This window comes from Dermacentor albipictus, chromosome 1, assembly GCF_038994185.2.
Source record: "Dermacentor albipictus isolate Rhodes 1998 colony chromosome 1, USDA_Dalb.pri_finalv2, whole genome shotgun sequence".
NCBI lineage: Eukaryota > Metazoa > Arthropoda > Arachnida > Ixodida > Ixodidae > Dermacentor > Dermacentor albipictus.
The window spans coordinates 297,752,691-297,770,142 of NC_091821.1; the positions used below are offsets into that span (position 1 = coordinate 297,752,691).

Here is a 17,452-nt window from a genome sequence, read left to right on the forward strand (position 1 = left end):
GACCTGCTGCTAACGAATCGACCTGATCTTGTGGATTCAACACTCGTGATTCCTGGTATAAGTGACCACCAGGCTGTCGTGTCGACGATGTCACTAGCCTATGTTAAAAATACAACCCATGTTAACAGAAGAGTGTACAATTATAAAAAAGCAGATATAGATTGCATTAATCAAGCGTTAGACGCCTATTTTATTGTATTTGAAACAGAAGCCGACTGTAGGAATGTGGAACAGTTGTGGCGGTTATTGAAGCAAAAGATACTGGAACTACGTGAGCGGTTTGTCCCATCTTGGGTACTGACGACGCGAAGAAGCAAAAACAAACCTTGGTTTACGAAAAGGTTGCGCCAACTTGCACAAAAAAGGCAGAGAATTTATCGCGCCTTTTGCAGAACACCATCAAGAGAAACGGAGGAAAAACTGAAGGAAATAACTCGAGAGGTTAAAGAAGCAACACGCACTGCTAAAGACAGTTATTCGAAAACTATTCAATCACGATTAAAAGATAAACCAAAAGAATTTTGGAGACACGTAAAAAAGAACGGAAAGGACGTAGTAAATATTCCCCCTCTCGTGTCCGGTGATGTCACAGTTCATGACGACACTGACAAAGCAGAATGCTTCAACGCCTACTTCTGTTCCGTTTTCACTCCTGCAACAATGCCTTCTGCGGACGAGCTTACGCTGCATGAAACAAGTGACATGAATGATGTTGTAATCAATATGCGCGGCATCGAATCGTTGCTTCGAGGGCTCGACACTTCTAAAGCCTGTGGTGCCGATGACTTACCAAACTTCCTGTTCAAATCATGCGCTGAACCGCTTTCTAAGTACAGTCGCCGACCGTTTATTCGGACCTCACGGGGACTGCGAAAATGTCCGAATAAACAGGTGTCCGAAAAAGCAGATTAAGAAAAAAAAAAAATTAAATCCTTTATTTCCACGCACTTATTCGGGCTCGGCAGTAGGCTTGGAAGAAATCGCGAGTGCGCCGTTGCACGCTGTTCCGTTTACGCGCAATCAGATAAGCCTGAATCTCGGAGAGGGTCGTACGGTCACTATTAGAGGCTGAAAGCACAGTCACTGCTTGTACACGCTCTGCATGCGACGGCAGCGCAGCACATGGTGCGTCATCTTCCGACTCAGAGTCATCGTCCGCGGTGCAGCAGAAACCTGACGAATGATCTTGCCGTCGTCGAGATCTGCGCATGTCAATACAGCAGTGTCAGCACCTATGAAACTATCAAATGAGACGGTGTCCGGAATCGCAATGCAACCACTGCGCAGGTCTCTGCAGAACATTTTCCGCGTCAGTAGGGAGCACATCGGAAGGCGACAAATTCTAGGCCTCCCGGCACCCGCTTGCCGGCATTCCCCAGCGCAGTCTGCGCGGGCACTGTCGGCGCCATTAGACACTTGACGCGATGTTTCCGTACGCCGCGTTGGATCACCGAAACCTCGACACAGCACACAAAGCAAACACCACCGTGCCGACACCAGTCGCACAAACGAAAAACGCGGTCTGCTCGCAGCGTCTTGCGCGAAGAAACAAATCAGCTGCTGGATTGTCTTGACATGGCTTACTAAGCTGAAACCGGAACTGCTGCAGAGCCACTCCATCTAACCAGGCAGAAACGATGATGATGAGCGGGGATTTCCAGTAGCGCCACTTCGTGGGGCAGCAAGGAAGCTCAGTTCAAAACAAAAATGGCGTTCAGCAAGTCGAGCCATGCACCAGGGCGCTATTCTGGACACGCATGGCGGCTGCACAGCTGCCATTATCCGCCATGTTTACTCTCTTATTGGCTGGGCGAGCTCACGTGCCTAGAAATTTTTGCCGGGAAACGGAAGTTTTGCGAAATGTCATTTTGCGTTTTCATCAAGATGACGAAACGTGACGTAGAGCTGCAAATTTTATGGACTAATACATTTTTTTGGTCCTTGGCAGATATATTGTGATGTTAGTGCTTCAAAAAGAATGTGAGCGGTAGCGTGCAGAAGCCAGTGCAATGCATCTGCGATTGCGCGAATATGTGGTGGCGATTCAAGATATGCGCCATGCCAGCTTGCTGATTGGCTGAAGGAATACCTCGTGAGGAGCGTCACAGGAAGGGCTGTTTCGTAATCGTCATTTTGACGATGCGTGACGTTGCACTGGGCCGCCATTGCCGAGATTTTCCGCCATAATTTTTGCTGCGACGAGCCGCGCGAATTATGCTAATGAGCAGCCATATGCAATGGCAGCCGAGAGGAATGCGTATCGCCACATTTTCCCCATCGTTTGGCGCCACGAAAATCTTTTGTTCATAACGCGTGCTCATAGTATTTGCATCGCTCTCGGGTGGTGTTGGCATTTGTGTTTGGGGCCATCATTTTTTTAAAGAACGCGTTTATACAAAATAATATTGGTTGAACATAGCAAACTTTCAGCTATATTGTCCACTTTTCACTGCTGCATTTGTATTGTAATCAACATTAATGCCTTTTCGCACAATCAAAAGTTATGACAACGCCTCTTTCTAATTTATAAAAAGAAATGTACGCAAGGCGGCGCCTTGAAGTTTCCTCCCGCGGTGCGAGTAACCAGCAAAATGAACAAGAGATGGCAGCGCCGGCGCTTGCGTCGCGCTAGTGGTTACCTCTGGCGCCCGCAACGCTATCAGTGGTATTCGGCCGTTTCTCTGCCAGACGAGTCGGGCTGAGTCACTTACGTTTCACGAAATAGCGATAACGTGGCCTAGAACGTGCGCGCATCACCACTGGTAGGTCGCGTATGTTGTCTCAAGCAAGAAAACAAGCGCGTTGGCGCCAACATGCGATGACTCATTGCATTTTCCGGGGACACGCATCCTAGCTATTGAAGCAGACGACGGCTTGTACGCAGCAGACGACGGAAGCGCGAAGCGTTTTCGACGGAACAATCATACGCTTTGAGATAGCTGCTTTATTTTTACTGCGGAGGAAAACTGTTTTGCTTTACCGATAACGCTACATTCAGTGTCTTCATTTCAGTTTCTTAGGCAAAACGTCAAGTTGGCGTCACGTTACGTAAGCAAAACTGGGCCACCAGCGCCATTTTGTTTGCGTCGCGCCTACGTCACGCACTGAAGAAAATGGCGGAATGTTCAGAATAGCGCCCCCGGTCAGAGTCGGTGCATGGTGCTTTCGACCGAGTTGGCTCAAGGAGTGTCCGAAAAATCAGACGAGAGGTTGCAAGGTGTCCGAATTTTCGGCAGTTGTTATACATTATGGTCTATGGGGAGAATGGCGGTGCCGCGAAGCTGACCGAATAATCGGGCATGTCCGAATTTTTGGAGTCCGGAAAATCGGTCGGCGACTGTACTTGAAATTAATTTTTAACAAGTCGCTGCTCGAAGCCTCCCTGCCTGATGACTGCAAAACAGGTATTGTGGTCCCTGTTCATAAGTCTGGCCCTAGAAGCGACGTTTCAAACTATCGTCCAATATCATTGACATCCATCGCATGTAAAATACTAGAGCATATTCTATTCACGAGCATTGTAGCTCATTTGAATACTAATTCTGTGATTACGTCCTCCCAACACGGATTTCGTAAGGGGTTTTCTTGTATTACACAGTTGTTAGAATTCACAAATGATATTGCTTCTGCTTTGGATAAAAGGCTTTCAGTTGAGTGTATCTTCCTCGATTTCAGAAAGGCTTTTGACACGGTACCCCATACATTGCTCATAGAAAAAATGCATAAATATAAAATTCACCCGCAGGTTGTCGCATGGGTTAAAGAATATCGTACCCTGCGCCGGCAGGTCGTGGTCGTAAACGGGGTTCAGTTGCGCCCGCAAGCAGTTACATCCGGTGTACCCCAGGGCTCCGTCCTGGGGCCTTTACTTTTTTTATTGTATATAAATGATATTGGCGAAGGCCTTACTTCGCAGCTAAGGCTTTTTGCAGATGACTGCTTGTTATATAGGGTGACTAACAACATGGATGATGCCAGTCTGATTCAGGAAGACCTCAATCTAATTAGTGAATGGTGCATTAAGTGGCGCATGCAGATAAACCTAACCAAAACAGTCAACATGACATTTACTCGAAAGAAGAACCCTATAAATTTCTCTTACACCTTGAATAACAATTTAATAGCTAAAGTAACACAGTTTAAATACCTAGGTGTTTGGTACACCCCCGAATTATCATGGCAGAAAGAGGTTAACTATGTAACCGCTAAGGCAGGGAAAATGTTAGGTTTTCTTCAAAGGACCTCCAGAGCATTCAGCACGTCTACACGAGAGCTGCTGTACAAGACGTACGTAAGGTCCGTCCTTGAGTACGGCTGTGTAGTTTGGGACCCTCCGACGGCACGTGACATTAATAAACTTGAGAGGGTACAGAATTTAGGTGTGCGGTATGTGTCAGGTCGATACAAAGTTAATTTCAGCGTTACGAGTGCTAAGGAAGAGTTTAAATGGGATACCTTGGAGGTACGACGCAGAAGGCTGCGACTGAAACTTTTCCATGCCATATTCTACGGTACAATTGGTATAGAAAGGGACAAATACATAATGCCACCTCATTACCGATCACGACGCGTGGATCATGCGCTAAAGGTACGAGAAGTTCCATGCAAGACAGAACTGTATAAGAAGACATTTTTTCCAAGAACTATACAGGAATGGAATAGGTTACCTGCCAGTGTCGTCAACGTCGTGTCAAATGATGTATTTTTTTGCCCTGTTGAAGTGACTCAACTAGCCCATTTCTTTTTACCTTTAGATTGAATTTGCCCATGTATAAGTTACCGTGTTTTGAAAATTCTGTAAGTTCTGTTGAACTTTTGTTGTTTTTTCTCACGTCGGGTAAAAAAAAATATTTTGTGAAAGTTTATACCTGTTCTGTTAAACCTTTCCCCCCACTGTAATGCCTTTTGGCGCCTGTGGGTACTGAATAAATAAATAAATAAACAAACAAACAAACAAACAAACAAACAAACAGACACGCATTTTAGGTTTGCAGATTGCGATAAGGCGCTGTGCGTAGACCCGTGTTTCAAGGAGTACCACGCTCAGAAATACTAATCAACATTTTGCAGTTCTGAGTGATGCCGACACCAAAATACTGTTCCTAATGATTTTTTACTATTTATTCCTGACTTTATACATCTTGTACATTCAAGATCCGCAATAAAGCAATTTGACCACCTGGGAAAGTTTTTTGCTAAATAATTCGACCCTCAGAGGGTTAAAACAAATGTGACTTAGCCGGTTGCACAATAGTGACAGTATTTATTTAAATGCTGCTTGCATGTGCACCTGGCCAAGTTCTTTAACAGTAGTGCGCGACCGTCGACCCGCGTGCTTTTCAGCACCTTATTACGGCGCTGAGCAGTGAAACAAACGAGATATGCGCATGTGTACACATGCACTTACTTTCGCTATTTCACCTCTCCGTGCTGCGATGATAAGGTGCTGACAAACACGCGGGTCGATGGGCGCGCGATACTGTTAAAAATTGGCTGGGTGTACAGTACACAGAAGGGCATGAAGTGTGCAAGCGCTACTCCAAATCAGAGCAACGCCTTGGATCAGAGTCGTCCGAACTAGAGTCGAATGACGAGTGCTTCTTGCTGCCCAGTCCAGAGGCGCGCGATCTCGACCGCTTTCAAACGGATGCATTCGGCAGTCACAGGCAGCGATCTTACACGCAGCTCCTGGACGAACTCCGCCACTTGGTCTTCCAGTCCTGCGGTCCACCGCAGTCCGCCCCAAAATGACATTTTCTTTTGGTTGCTGCAAGTTTTAATACGCTGCTTCTGCTTCCGCCAGTACCGAATGCTCTTTTCGGATACTCCAAATTCGTGCTGTGCCACCAGGTTTCCGTGGGCTTCCACGTACTCAGTCGCCTTTTTCTTGAAGGCGACGGTGAATTGCAGTCAGTTTCCGCTCATTTTGAAACAAAATGTGAAAAAGCAGCCAATAACTAATATAACTTTGTGACACTGGAAACGCAAAATGGCGGTGCTACAATGTCGCCACGCCGCGCTGCTGCTGATGGCGATGGCGGCTGTTTAGTTCATCTGCCCATTGTTGCGAGGCTTCCGTAGTTTTTCTGCCAATGTATATATGGCGATGGCGGCTGTTTAGTTCATCCGCCCATTGTTGCGAGACTTCTGTAGTTTTTCCGCCAATGTATATAAGACGAGGGTCGACTTTTTGCAACCGTCTTTGAAAAAAGTTCGACCTATATTCCGGTTTTTACAGTATTTTTGGCAAAGGTCGGTTTTCGTTGTGACGAAATGTGACCCAAAACACTGTCAGATTTGACTACACATTCAAAAACGTCATTCATTTCTGAAAAAAGTCGGTCATCTTTGTCTGCCTCTGTCCTTTGGTCATCATCGCCGTGGTGCGATGTTCGCACTCGGTCAGCAGCTGCATTGCGATGTCCTGCTGTTAACAGCGCAAAATGTAGACAAGAGACAAGACAAGAACACACCACAAGCGCCGACTTTCAACATTTATTTTGAAAGAAACACGGCTTCTTATAACCATTGCCCCCACGTGTCGCAGTCAGGTGATAGCACATAATGTGAAACATGCACTTTTTCTTTTTTGCACTCAAGCTAGTGGTTGCACATGCAAAAGCTCAAGTTATTTTTTTGTCAGTAACAAGGACGGCATGCTAACGCATTGGTCACGAAGTCTGGTAATGCCAATGCGTGCAGTGGCCGCAGCATCGGCGTCGCATGAGAATTACGTAGACACGAGCGGCTGGCACGCTCTGGCACGGGCTAGTGCTCCGAAAGGGATTAAAAGAAAAAATGCTATACTAAGAGATCAAGTGTTGGTTTTCCCTCTCCCACAAGAGCCTGAAACATTACCGGCCTACGTGGTCGCTCGTCACCGCAGTTTAGCGACCGCAGACATGATACTGCCATACGCTCCTGTGGAAGAGACGACCATGGCCCAGACCAACGCTACGAAAACTCAAGGTCAGAACCGTTCCGAGAAACACAGTGAGCCCTCCTGTTTGGCCCATCGCTGTCCACCTCCCACAGTACTGGGACCAACAGACCTTGGCGTGGTTTCTTCAGGCTGCATCGCAATTTCAAGTCGCTGATATCTGCTCTCAAGCCTCAAAGTTTCGTTATGTCGTTGTAGCGCTCTTGCCCGCCGCCACTGACGAAGTAGCAGATTTGTTGAACTCCCCATTGTCTACCGCCGCCTATGACGGTCTCAAGGCAGCCCTGCTACAGCGCACAGCAGCTTCACAGTGTTCTCGCATCCAGCAGCTTCTGTCAGCTGAAGAACTCGGTGACTGATGCCCTAGTCAACTTCTTCGCTGAATGAGGCAGCTGCTCGGAAACAAAGCGAGATCCATCAAGGACGTGCTGGTGCGTGAATTGTTTTTGCAACTCCTGGCTAATGTGCAGATGGTCCTGGCGACAGCCTCTACCATGGACCTTACCGGACTTGCTACTTTGGCCGACAAAGTCATGGAAGTAGCCACCCTACCATCGCAGCCCCGGCATCGTCTCCGGGTGACAGTCCAACTGCCCTGCAAACCCTCCCCTGCTCTTCAGCAGTGCAATCTCCGCTCAACTCCTTGTGTGAGCGCCTGGAACACATGTGGAGCGGAACATCGCTACACGTCATCTCGTCGCCCACACAGCTGTAGTTTCAGCAAATCAAGACAATGGGTACCCATAATGAAACATCAACTACGTCTGCCGTTTGCTACTACCACTATTGTTTTGGAAGCAGCGCTCGTCACTGTCGGCATCTCTGTGCTTGGCAGGAAAACAAGCTAGCCAACCTCTAATGGCGACGAGTGGTCTGGCCCAACACACAAGTCGCCTTTTCTACGTGACGGACAGAGTTACGGGACGATTTTTAGTTGACACAAGAGCCGACGTCAGCATTCTCCCCACCCACAACTCCGACCAAAAAGCAACACCTGTGTCTTTTTGCAAGCCGTCAAGGCACCAGGATTCCAGTTTTCTTGCCAGGCTCCGTCATCCTAAACTTTGGCCTTCGACGAGCGTTCCGCTGGATTTTCCTGGTTGCATATGTCCGTCGTGCAGTCATTGGAGCAGGCTTCTTGTCGATGTCCAACGGCGCCGTTTCATTGACACCGTGACCCAGCTTTCTGTTCCCGGTGTCCCATCATCAGGCACATCACCGATCCCGCCAATTTCTGCCATCTTGGACGAACCTTTCACCACGCTCTTACGAGAGTTCCCCACTTTGACGCGCCTGCCGTCATGGACGCAACCGGTGCAACACGACGTGTGCCATCACACTGTCACCTCCGGCCCAGCAGTGTATTTCTGACCCCGGCACTTGTCCCCGGAGAAACCCAAGATCGCTCGCACGGAGTTCGAAAACATGCTGCAACTTGGCATCATCTGCCCTTCCTACAGTAATTGGGCATCACCACTTCACATGGTGCCTAAGAAAACGGGAGACTGGCACCCATGTGGCGATTACCGCACACTAAACAACATTACAGTTCCTGATCACTACCCTATACTGAACATTCAGGACTTCATGGAAGCGTTGGACGGTGCGATGATCTTTTCTAAGATCGATCTCATTTGCGCCTATCATCGCAACTACCAGTCGCTGAAAACATTCCCAAGACTGCCATCACCACACCCTTCAGTCTGTCTTTTTGAATTTCTCCGAATGCCTTTTGGCTTACGGAACACGGGTCAATCCTTTCAGCGCTTCATCAATTCCGTCACCAGAGGCTTGCCTTTCGTTTTTGCATACATTGACGACTTTCTCATCACAAGCTTTTCGCAGAAGAACATCTTTACCACTTGCGGTTGTTGTTTTCATGCCTTGCCGGTAAAGGAATTGTCATGAACGCCGCCAAGAGCGAATTCGGTCAACCTGAACTCGAATTCCTCGATCATATAGTCGACGCTAACAGCCTTTGACCACTGCCGTCCAAGATTCGCGTCATCGAAAACCTTCCCTGACCGACCACACTCACCAAGCTTTGCCAATTTTTCGGATTCGTCAATTTCTACCGCCAATTCATTCCCGATTGCGTACGACTTATGGCTCTGCTAGACACTCTGCAGGTAAATAACGTAAACAAGTGCTTCAGTGGACTGAAGAGGCCATTGACCCTTTCACAAGAGTCAAGTCTGCCCTTGCCGACGCAACACTGCTTAGACACCCAAAGCCAGACGCGTCCACTGCCATCATGACAGACGCTTCAAGCAGCACTGCCGTTGGTGCTGTTCTGCAGCGATTCATAGACAATGCGTGGCATCCACTTGCCCTTTTCTCCAAGAAACTGAAGCCTGCACAGTCCCACTACACCATGCTCAGCCGTGAATGACTTGCCGTTTACCTGGCCATCAGACATTTTCGCCATTTCCTAGAAGGTGATGCATTTACTGTCTTGACTGACCACAAGCCCCTTTCGCATGCAACGAACCATTCGGCGCCCTGTTACTCGCCCTGCAAGTTTCGACACCTTTCCTACATTTCAGAGTTTGCAACAACGTTCTGCCACATCTAGGGCACCGACAATGTTCCAGCCGACATTCTGAGTCGCGTCAATGCCGTTTCCACATTGACGTCTGAACCTCGCCAGGAAATGGTGTCAAAAACTTCGTACACTCCGGAGTCAGCGTCCCCGAAATTGGAGGACGCCCTTGCGACTCCAGATAGTACATCCGTTGTCTGCGACACTCCTACCGACACACCTAGACCATACATTCCGGCATCCCTTCACAGACGTCTATTCACAGACATCTAGCGGCAGCAGCATCGGCGTCTCATGAGGGTTACATAGACACGAGCGGCTGACATGCTCCAAAAGGGGGAAAAAAAAAATGCTATGCTAAGAGATTGAGTGTCGGGTTTTTCCTCTCCCGCGAGAGCCAGCGACTTTACCGGTCTACGTGGTCACTCATCGCCACAAGTGCAATAAAGCTCTCCATTTTTAACTGCAGCTCGCAAAAAAATTTATAATGGGTTTTTTGCAAAGGTCATTAGTAAGACAATATGCATGGGAAAGCTAAAAAAATGTTGCTATGTTCATTTTGGCAATTAAAAAATATACCAATAGCTTTGTTGCACAGAATGGGCCTTTGTGAATATGCGGATGCAAAAATCATGGTGAACTTACGTGAAATTAATTAATTTTGGGATGACAATTAGAGGCAGTAATTGTTGTAACGCGAAAACTATAATAGCACAAAACTAATTTCAATTATGGCATCAGCATAACAAATCACACCTGCATGCTACATTTCACCAATTTATTCCCACAAATAAAAAAAAGTTTTCATTGCCGCGTCCTCCCTTAAGTTCCTTAGAAGTTAATCAGTTTGTATTGTGTCTATATTATGCATTTTAGATTTGTACAGTTTCAAGTTAGTGATGCACGTGCAGCAAGAGTTGAATGACGACTCGCCTTCCCTTTCATCCTCTTTCAGCTCATTGCGAATAGTACCTGCAGTTAAACCTCAATATAACAAACTTCAATATAACAAGATTTTTTATACAACGAGGTATTTAACTTTTCATAACATCTTGTCCATAGAACACCATGTATTTAGAACCTCAATACAGTCGAACCCACTTATAACAATACCGGTTTTAACAATATATTCGTTATAACAATGGGAAGCTGCTGTACCATCAACTTCTGTATGTTTTCCATGGTGAAATAACCCGCTTACTACAATGCCCCGATAATGCATTGTTGGTTATAACGAAAAAATCTGGCTGCTGGGTGTCCGAGTCGAAAGTTAGTGAAATGCAAAATCAAAAAAAAAAAAAAAAAGAAAGAAAAGAAAACGAGGAGTTCGAGCCGCAGCATGATGGGCCACTGCTCCAACAGCCGCCATGCGCTCATTTTCCAGCCCTCTCGGCACGCCTCTCTCCCGTTGCCCTTCCACCACCGAACACGAATGCCCATAGCCCTAAGCCGCCACACCCTCCGAAACACGAATGGACCACGCCAACTGTGCTGTTTGCAGATTGCTCAGTGTAGTCATGGCGCAGATCTACAAACAGCGTAATCACTTGCGTTCGTCTTTGTTGGTTGTGTCGAAATTGTTCATGGCCGCGCGGTTTCTCAGCCTCGTTTGACCAACAGTTGGTTCTGATCATTGGCAATGCACGACGTTGCTGGGGAAAAGAAAGTGCATGCCTATAGATTTGGGAACTAAGTGCTTTTAACCGACGAGGCGACCGTCGCGAACATGTTCGCATCAGATATCGGTGGCGCCACCACCAGCGATGACGCGGTAGGGCAGGGTGCCTCAACGTTGTCCTCACAGGAGGCCCGGCAGATGATTCAGTCCCTTCGGAGCTTTGTTCTCGCGAGGAACTTTCCGCTGCACTATGTGGAGCACCTGGATGCCTTGGAGAAGGATGTCGGCAAGCTTCACTTAAAGCATGGAAGGCTGACAGACAGAGTTTTCTTGTGCAAGCCAGTGAGAAGCACATGTCGAGATGCTTGTGACAATCTTGCCTTATCGTTTCTTCCGGATTTCTCAAGCTGACAGATTACCGCGGCAGCCTTCTTGCAATTTTTATAAGGCCCATTTTGGGACCACCAATGCGATGCCTCGGCGGTGCTCGCATATCGCTTGCCACTAGTGACCCTTCTTTGCAGTTGTTATAGCAGTGCCATTCTTTCACCGACAGCTGTGGCTTGTTAGACATGATTCTAGCGTCCAGGAAACAGTTAAACGAGTAACACAATCAGCAGTCAGATGGAGGAAGGTGCTGGGGAGGGGTACTGGCCTCCCCACCATTAGTTTTCTCACATCAACTATGCCATTACCCTATTTTGACTTTTTCTTGCAACCCGATTATAAAAATTATCGGTTATTACAATGGAATTTTCGTGGCACTTGAATATTGTTATAAGTTGGTTCGACTGTGTAACTAAGTGTGTTTGTATGCAATTTCAATACAACGAAATTTCCCTGTCACTGCAAAGGAATGCCGAGGCAATAAACGGAAACTTCCGCACATGCAGATAGTCAAATGATTGACTTACAAGTGGTTGCTTGCAAACGCACCTCTCAATGCGCCGCGCAACAAGAGCGGCTGCAGAAGTGAAGCCGCATTATGTTCCGTATAAAGTCCAAGTGCGATAAGATCCTATAGCACCCCACGTACCAAGTGCTTCAGGTGCGAGAGAATGTGTGCGAGGGTGAGACAAGAAAGATGGTGGCTTCATAAGTGCCACCTACCCATGCGAGCATAAAGAGAGAGAGGGGAGCAAGTTCGCGGTAACGCGATGAAGCGTGCGCAAGGGGGTGGAGGGGCCATGCTAATGGCACGCGTCTTGGCGGTGGCTGCGCATAGCTGTAAGCGCGGCTGAGTGCATACGCAGCCACACACCATGCTTTTAAAGTGGTGCATGTACAAAGAGTGGACGTGCTGAGACGGCGTGGCATCATCTCCCCTCCCAGTCTTTCTGGTGTTTAGGGCATGGGAAGCAACCCCATTTGAGCTCAGAAAGCACATCAAATAGCACTATAGTGTGCACTCACCTTGAATACATGGAACGCTTCAAACTGAATGTTGCGGCTCTTTTCCTTTAGCATGTTCATCATGAGCTTCAGGTTTTCTGGATTGCTGATGTAGCGTGTCATAATGCTGAAGTTGTGCCTATCCAGCAGGAGCTCACCTAGAAGCTGTAACCAAACAGAACAATGGTGTCAAATGTTAGGGATGAAACGTAGGTAAGTTGGTTAGAGCACTGCACAGGCTGGAGCCAACCTAAAGGCCCGGGCCCGACCAGGCCATCTGAAGCGTTTTTTGGTGGGCCCGAGCCATGCTCGGGCTTGAAGCCACGAGCCGGACTCGGGTCTGCTCATTAAAGGGCCTAAGTGGTGCCTTCGAGCACACACGAACATTATTTGTTGCATGCATTGTCCAAGGTATTCTGTGCCAAGCTGAATTAATGCATGCAAAGAACTGGCTCTTAGTATACATTACCAAAGAAAATAGAAAAACAGCTGAAGTCTTAATTTTTTTTCTTTCCCACAAAAACGAACCTTATTTTCGCGTAAAGTGGGGGGTTCTACAGCACGGTTGCACGGCCGTATCTTGAGAGCAATCTGCGTGGGGGGCAACGTCTAGGTGCGTCAGCGGCTCATAGCTTTTGTTGAATTCCAATGGCGGAGTCGGAGCAGCCGACGGACTCCGCGAGCGAGCACTCGACTCTAGAGCAGAGCAACGCCTCCAAATCCGCGAGTGGAACACAACCTGCGCCGCTGGAGTAAGGCGGAAGCGGAACTTGTATCGCCGAGTTACCCAGGATACCTTGCGTGTTGTCACTTCCTTCCGCTGTTTGCTCCCAGCACCGCCGCACCGGTCACTTGTCTCTTCAGCGCCGTTAACCTGTCGTTTTTTTAAAAGTGCGGAATGGATATCTCGGCAAGCGTGCAGCAGCTTTTGCTTATTCGCGAGTCGTGACTGGTGGCGCCTCCCAGAAGACAAACATGGTAAAGGAAATACGTCACGCAGAGTTTCGGTCCACTCCGCCGATTTTGGCGGAGCATCTTTTTCTGCTCCACGGAGTGACTCCCGCTCTGAATCCACTCCGACTCTTTCATTGGAACACCTTACTCCCGCTCTCACTCCGTCATTGGAACAAACTTGCTCCGAAACGAGCAGAAAAACTTGCTCCGACTCCGCCATTGGAATTCAACAGTGTTCTCGGCACTCACTTTTCATTGAAGCGATAGCATGAATGTCACTTTGCTCGCTGCTGCTGCCACATTTCCTCATGCCAGCATTTTCAAAGCGAGTTTCCACAGTCATCGAGTGAGTTGTGTTCATGTTTGCTTGTGTGCGCATCACACCATGCTTTTTATATCAGTTTACAAGTTTATACGGCCAATAAAACTACTATCTTTGCTTTGTATAGCTGTGCAATAATTTGCTATCGCAATCAATGCTTTGACTTTCGAGTGAAACTGCGACATTATTTTTTACAATGACGTGCCTAAACCAAGACGTCCCGATGGAACGGTTGCCGGAGACAGTGCGCCACATCCGATTCTGCAGAACGAGATGGACCTTGAATACAAGGACACGAAGGCGACTCCCAGTACCTCATTCTCCTAATCATTTGCATGTGGCGACACCGCAACAGGAGAGTGAACACTAAGATGTTTATGATCAGTGGCAACGACTTCGTCATCTTCGTAAGACATGACACATTAAGAATGCAGGATGAAGACCATAAACACAGCGCCAATCTCTCAGCAGACGAAAGAAAAAGCACGTGAGCACGTAGAAGGAAGCAACGAGGGAGGCAAATTCCAGCATCGGCAACTCTGCCGTGGCAGTTAGGTGGCAGTAAGGGAGCTTAGGTGGCACAGATAATTAGCGCCATCCAGGAAGCTGGTGGGAAAGCTAAATCCGCTTCCGCCCCGCCCGTCTTTGCAACTGCGCTCCCCTCACCCAGCCTTTCAACTCCCTCACCTTGGATAGTCTCCATGCGCGCTCACCTTTGCACCAGCTCAGCCATTTCACTGAAGTTTCGTTTTCTGCCGTTATCAGGAAGCGAGCGCGGGCCGGTACGGGCAGTTTCATGGTTCTTGCTCGCTGTATGCTTGCACGACAATATTTCACAACTCGCACCGTTCGTGTATCGTGCTATGGTGCAGGAGTACTTCAAAGTACCTTTTACTTCAAAATTTTCGAGCCCCTTCGAGTTCGAATTATCGAGATTATCGAGACTAACACAAGGGGTCTCTTTTGACTTGTGCTTTATTTTATGCTGTATGCTTGTGAATTCGCCTGTTTGTGTGTACGTAATACATATAAATATATATATTTACTAAACGCCTAGGACCAAATAGTACGATCAAGATAAATGCATGCGCACCAGCGGAAGAATAATAGCACAGGCAATGGGCCAGATCCCTGACGTTCGCGTGGGAGAAACAAAGGTTTCGATATTTTATTGCTTATAAACTGCAGTTGATTAGACGCAGAGAAGGTAAGGCTGACGCATATGGTACAACCTGTAAGTAAAAAAAGGAGAAAAAAACAATAATAATCTTGATTCTAATGTGCACTCGATTGTAACACGAACCCGTCTTCCATGACCAAAATAGAAAAAAAGGGGGGGGGGGGGGGAAACACCCGCGACTGTAACGCACACTTGTTTGCTGTGACCTAAAGAAAGAAAAGTTTACAGTACCATGCACCTCATTCTTTCATACAGAAATAAAACTTTCTCTCATTTGGAAAAAAACTAACATTTACTTCCAATGCAGTAAAGTTGCAATAAATAAAAAAAGTCGCAGTTTCACCCGAAAGGCGAAGCATAGATTACAATAGCAAATTAGCAGACAGCCATACTAAAAGTAAGGATAGTAGTTTTATCAGCTGTATAAACTTTTAAACATTCGCTTACTAGCTAAATTAACAAGCATGGTGTCAGGCGCACACAAGCAAACATGAATACGTTTCCCTCAATGTCTGCGGAAACTCTTTATCAAAATGCTGGAGTGAGGAAGTGCGGTAGCAGGAGTGAGGGAATTGACCTTTGTGCGGCCTGTCGCTATAAAATACAGGAAATTATCAGTCATAACAGTCGTAGTACAGCCCTCTGGGCCGTTCTCTTTTCGAAAATAGTCATGTTAGGATTATCATAATTAGACGAAGGTATTTTGCTCTCGCGAACAGCATTCCTTGGGATAGTGACTAGGGCGAGTTTCCGACGCTAAGGCGCTAAGCGTGCGGCGCTCGCCTCGCACCTGCTTAAGCTTTTCCTAGTCTTTAGAGCCGCTCTAGTTCCCTCTCATCGATGGCTGGCCATTTTTTCAAGAAAGTATGCCTTCCAGTCACTGAGAATCAACAAAAATCGACCATCGCGGACGAAATCAGGCTCTTTCCATGTAAATACGAGGCTCTGGACAGCGGACAAGCGCTTGTCCTTGTCTGTCTTCCTTGTGTCTGTGGTTTTATTTGCGCTAAGCTACTACTTCAAATCTGGACAGAAGCTATGCCGCTTCAAAGTAACCTGGGGCCTGGCAGACCAACTGACTGAGCCATCTTTCCGGCCAACATCCAGCGGTCGCGAGTTCAAATCCCCAATTTTCTTCCTTTTCTCTTCCTTATTTTTTGTATCTTTTTTTCTAGTTTATCATTATACATTATAGCAGCCAATTACATATCTTCGCCACGACCGTCCACACGGGGACCCTCTTAAAATGGCCACTAGCGTGCAGGTTATAAACTACCTGGTTTCTCCAGTTGAGTGCAATGTGTGCGGTTTAACCGAGCTCAGATTGGTCGGCCTTGACCAATTGAAGAAGGCACCACTGTACAAATACAAATACCTTTATTTCAACAGGGGGTGCCCCCAAAAAACCTATGACTGGCTTGACAGAGGGGCGCACCCCCGTACATAAAAACCGGCAGTAACAGAACACGGACAGAACAATAGTAATAAAAAAGACTACAACGCATAGGTAAACATCATATTCAATAAATATTAGTGAACATCTTCTTGCAATAACAAATAAATGAAGGCGGCAGAATTAACACGAAACGCTCAGGAACACTAAAGAATGCAAAACGAAGAATAACAATAAGAGAAGAAAAAAAGAGGAAGGAGGTGCAAACTTGCAGTAAAAAACACCCGTATCGTTAGGTTTTCAGTGCTCATTGCGCCGATTAAGAAGAGTTGGAATTATATGTAGGAGCATTTGACGACCGTAATTAGTACGAAAGGATGGCACACGCCAGACGTCGTTGTTACGTGTTGTGTAGTAATTAGCTTTGGGCCGTAAGTTAGCTGTGTCACCAAAGAATGTGTCATGATTTTTCCGTTTTCTTTCATATCGTTTACTTAGCAATAAATTATATAGGTCATTAATTGGCGTTACTTTTAATGATGCGAAAAGAGGTTGAGTGTGAGCAGTAAACGGGGCATTCGCAATGATACGAATGACCTTTTTTTGTATTTTCTGTAACCTATATGTATTTGACCATGTTGTTGTACCCCACACCAGATGACAATATGAAAGGTTAGATAAAAATAGTGCATTATAAACTAAAAGTCTAACACTCAGAGGTAGTAGAGAGCGGACTCTGTATAACATGCCTGTGCATTTTGCAAGTTTTTTAACCAGATTGTCGATGTGTATGTCCCATGAAAGATTGCACTGCAGTGTCACACCTAGACACTTTACTGACTCCGCTACAGTCGAACCTCGATATATCGAACAGCGCGGTGATCGCAAAATAGTTCGATATAGCCAGAATTCGATATATAAAATCACGTAGAAAACGCGTCAAAAACTAGCACAAATCAATCAATGAACCAATCGTGGCGCAATAGATACTCACATGAAGCTTCAAACAAAGTATTTATTTCGTTCGCTCAAAGTACTGAAGCAGAGTAGCCTGCTTCATATTGGCAACCGCGTGCTTGACGACGGCGTCCTCAACATAGTCCAAACATTC

General features: G+C 46.8%; 1 protein-coding gene across 3 annotated transcripts in view; it reads right to left on the reverse strand.

Annotated features, from left to right (window-relative positions):
• Mo25 (calcium binding protein Mo25) overlaps positions 1-17,452 on the reverse strand; it is a 185,572-nt gene that overhangs the window by 40,365 nt on the left and 127,755 nt on the right. For all 3 annotated transcript variants that reach the window (XM_070531465.1, XM_070531464.1, XM_070531463.1), the window contains exon 7: positions 12,514-12,657. In XM_070531465.1, the coding sequence (XP_070387566.1) occupies positions 12,514-12,657 (144 nt within the window). The remainder of the gene's footprint in view (positions 1-12,513; positions 12,658-17,452) is intronic.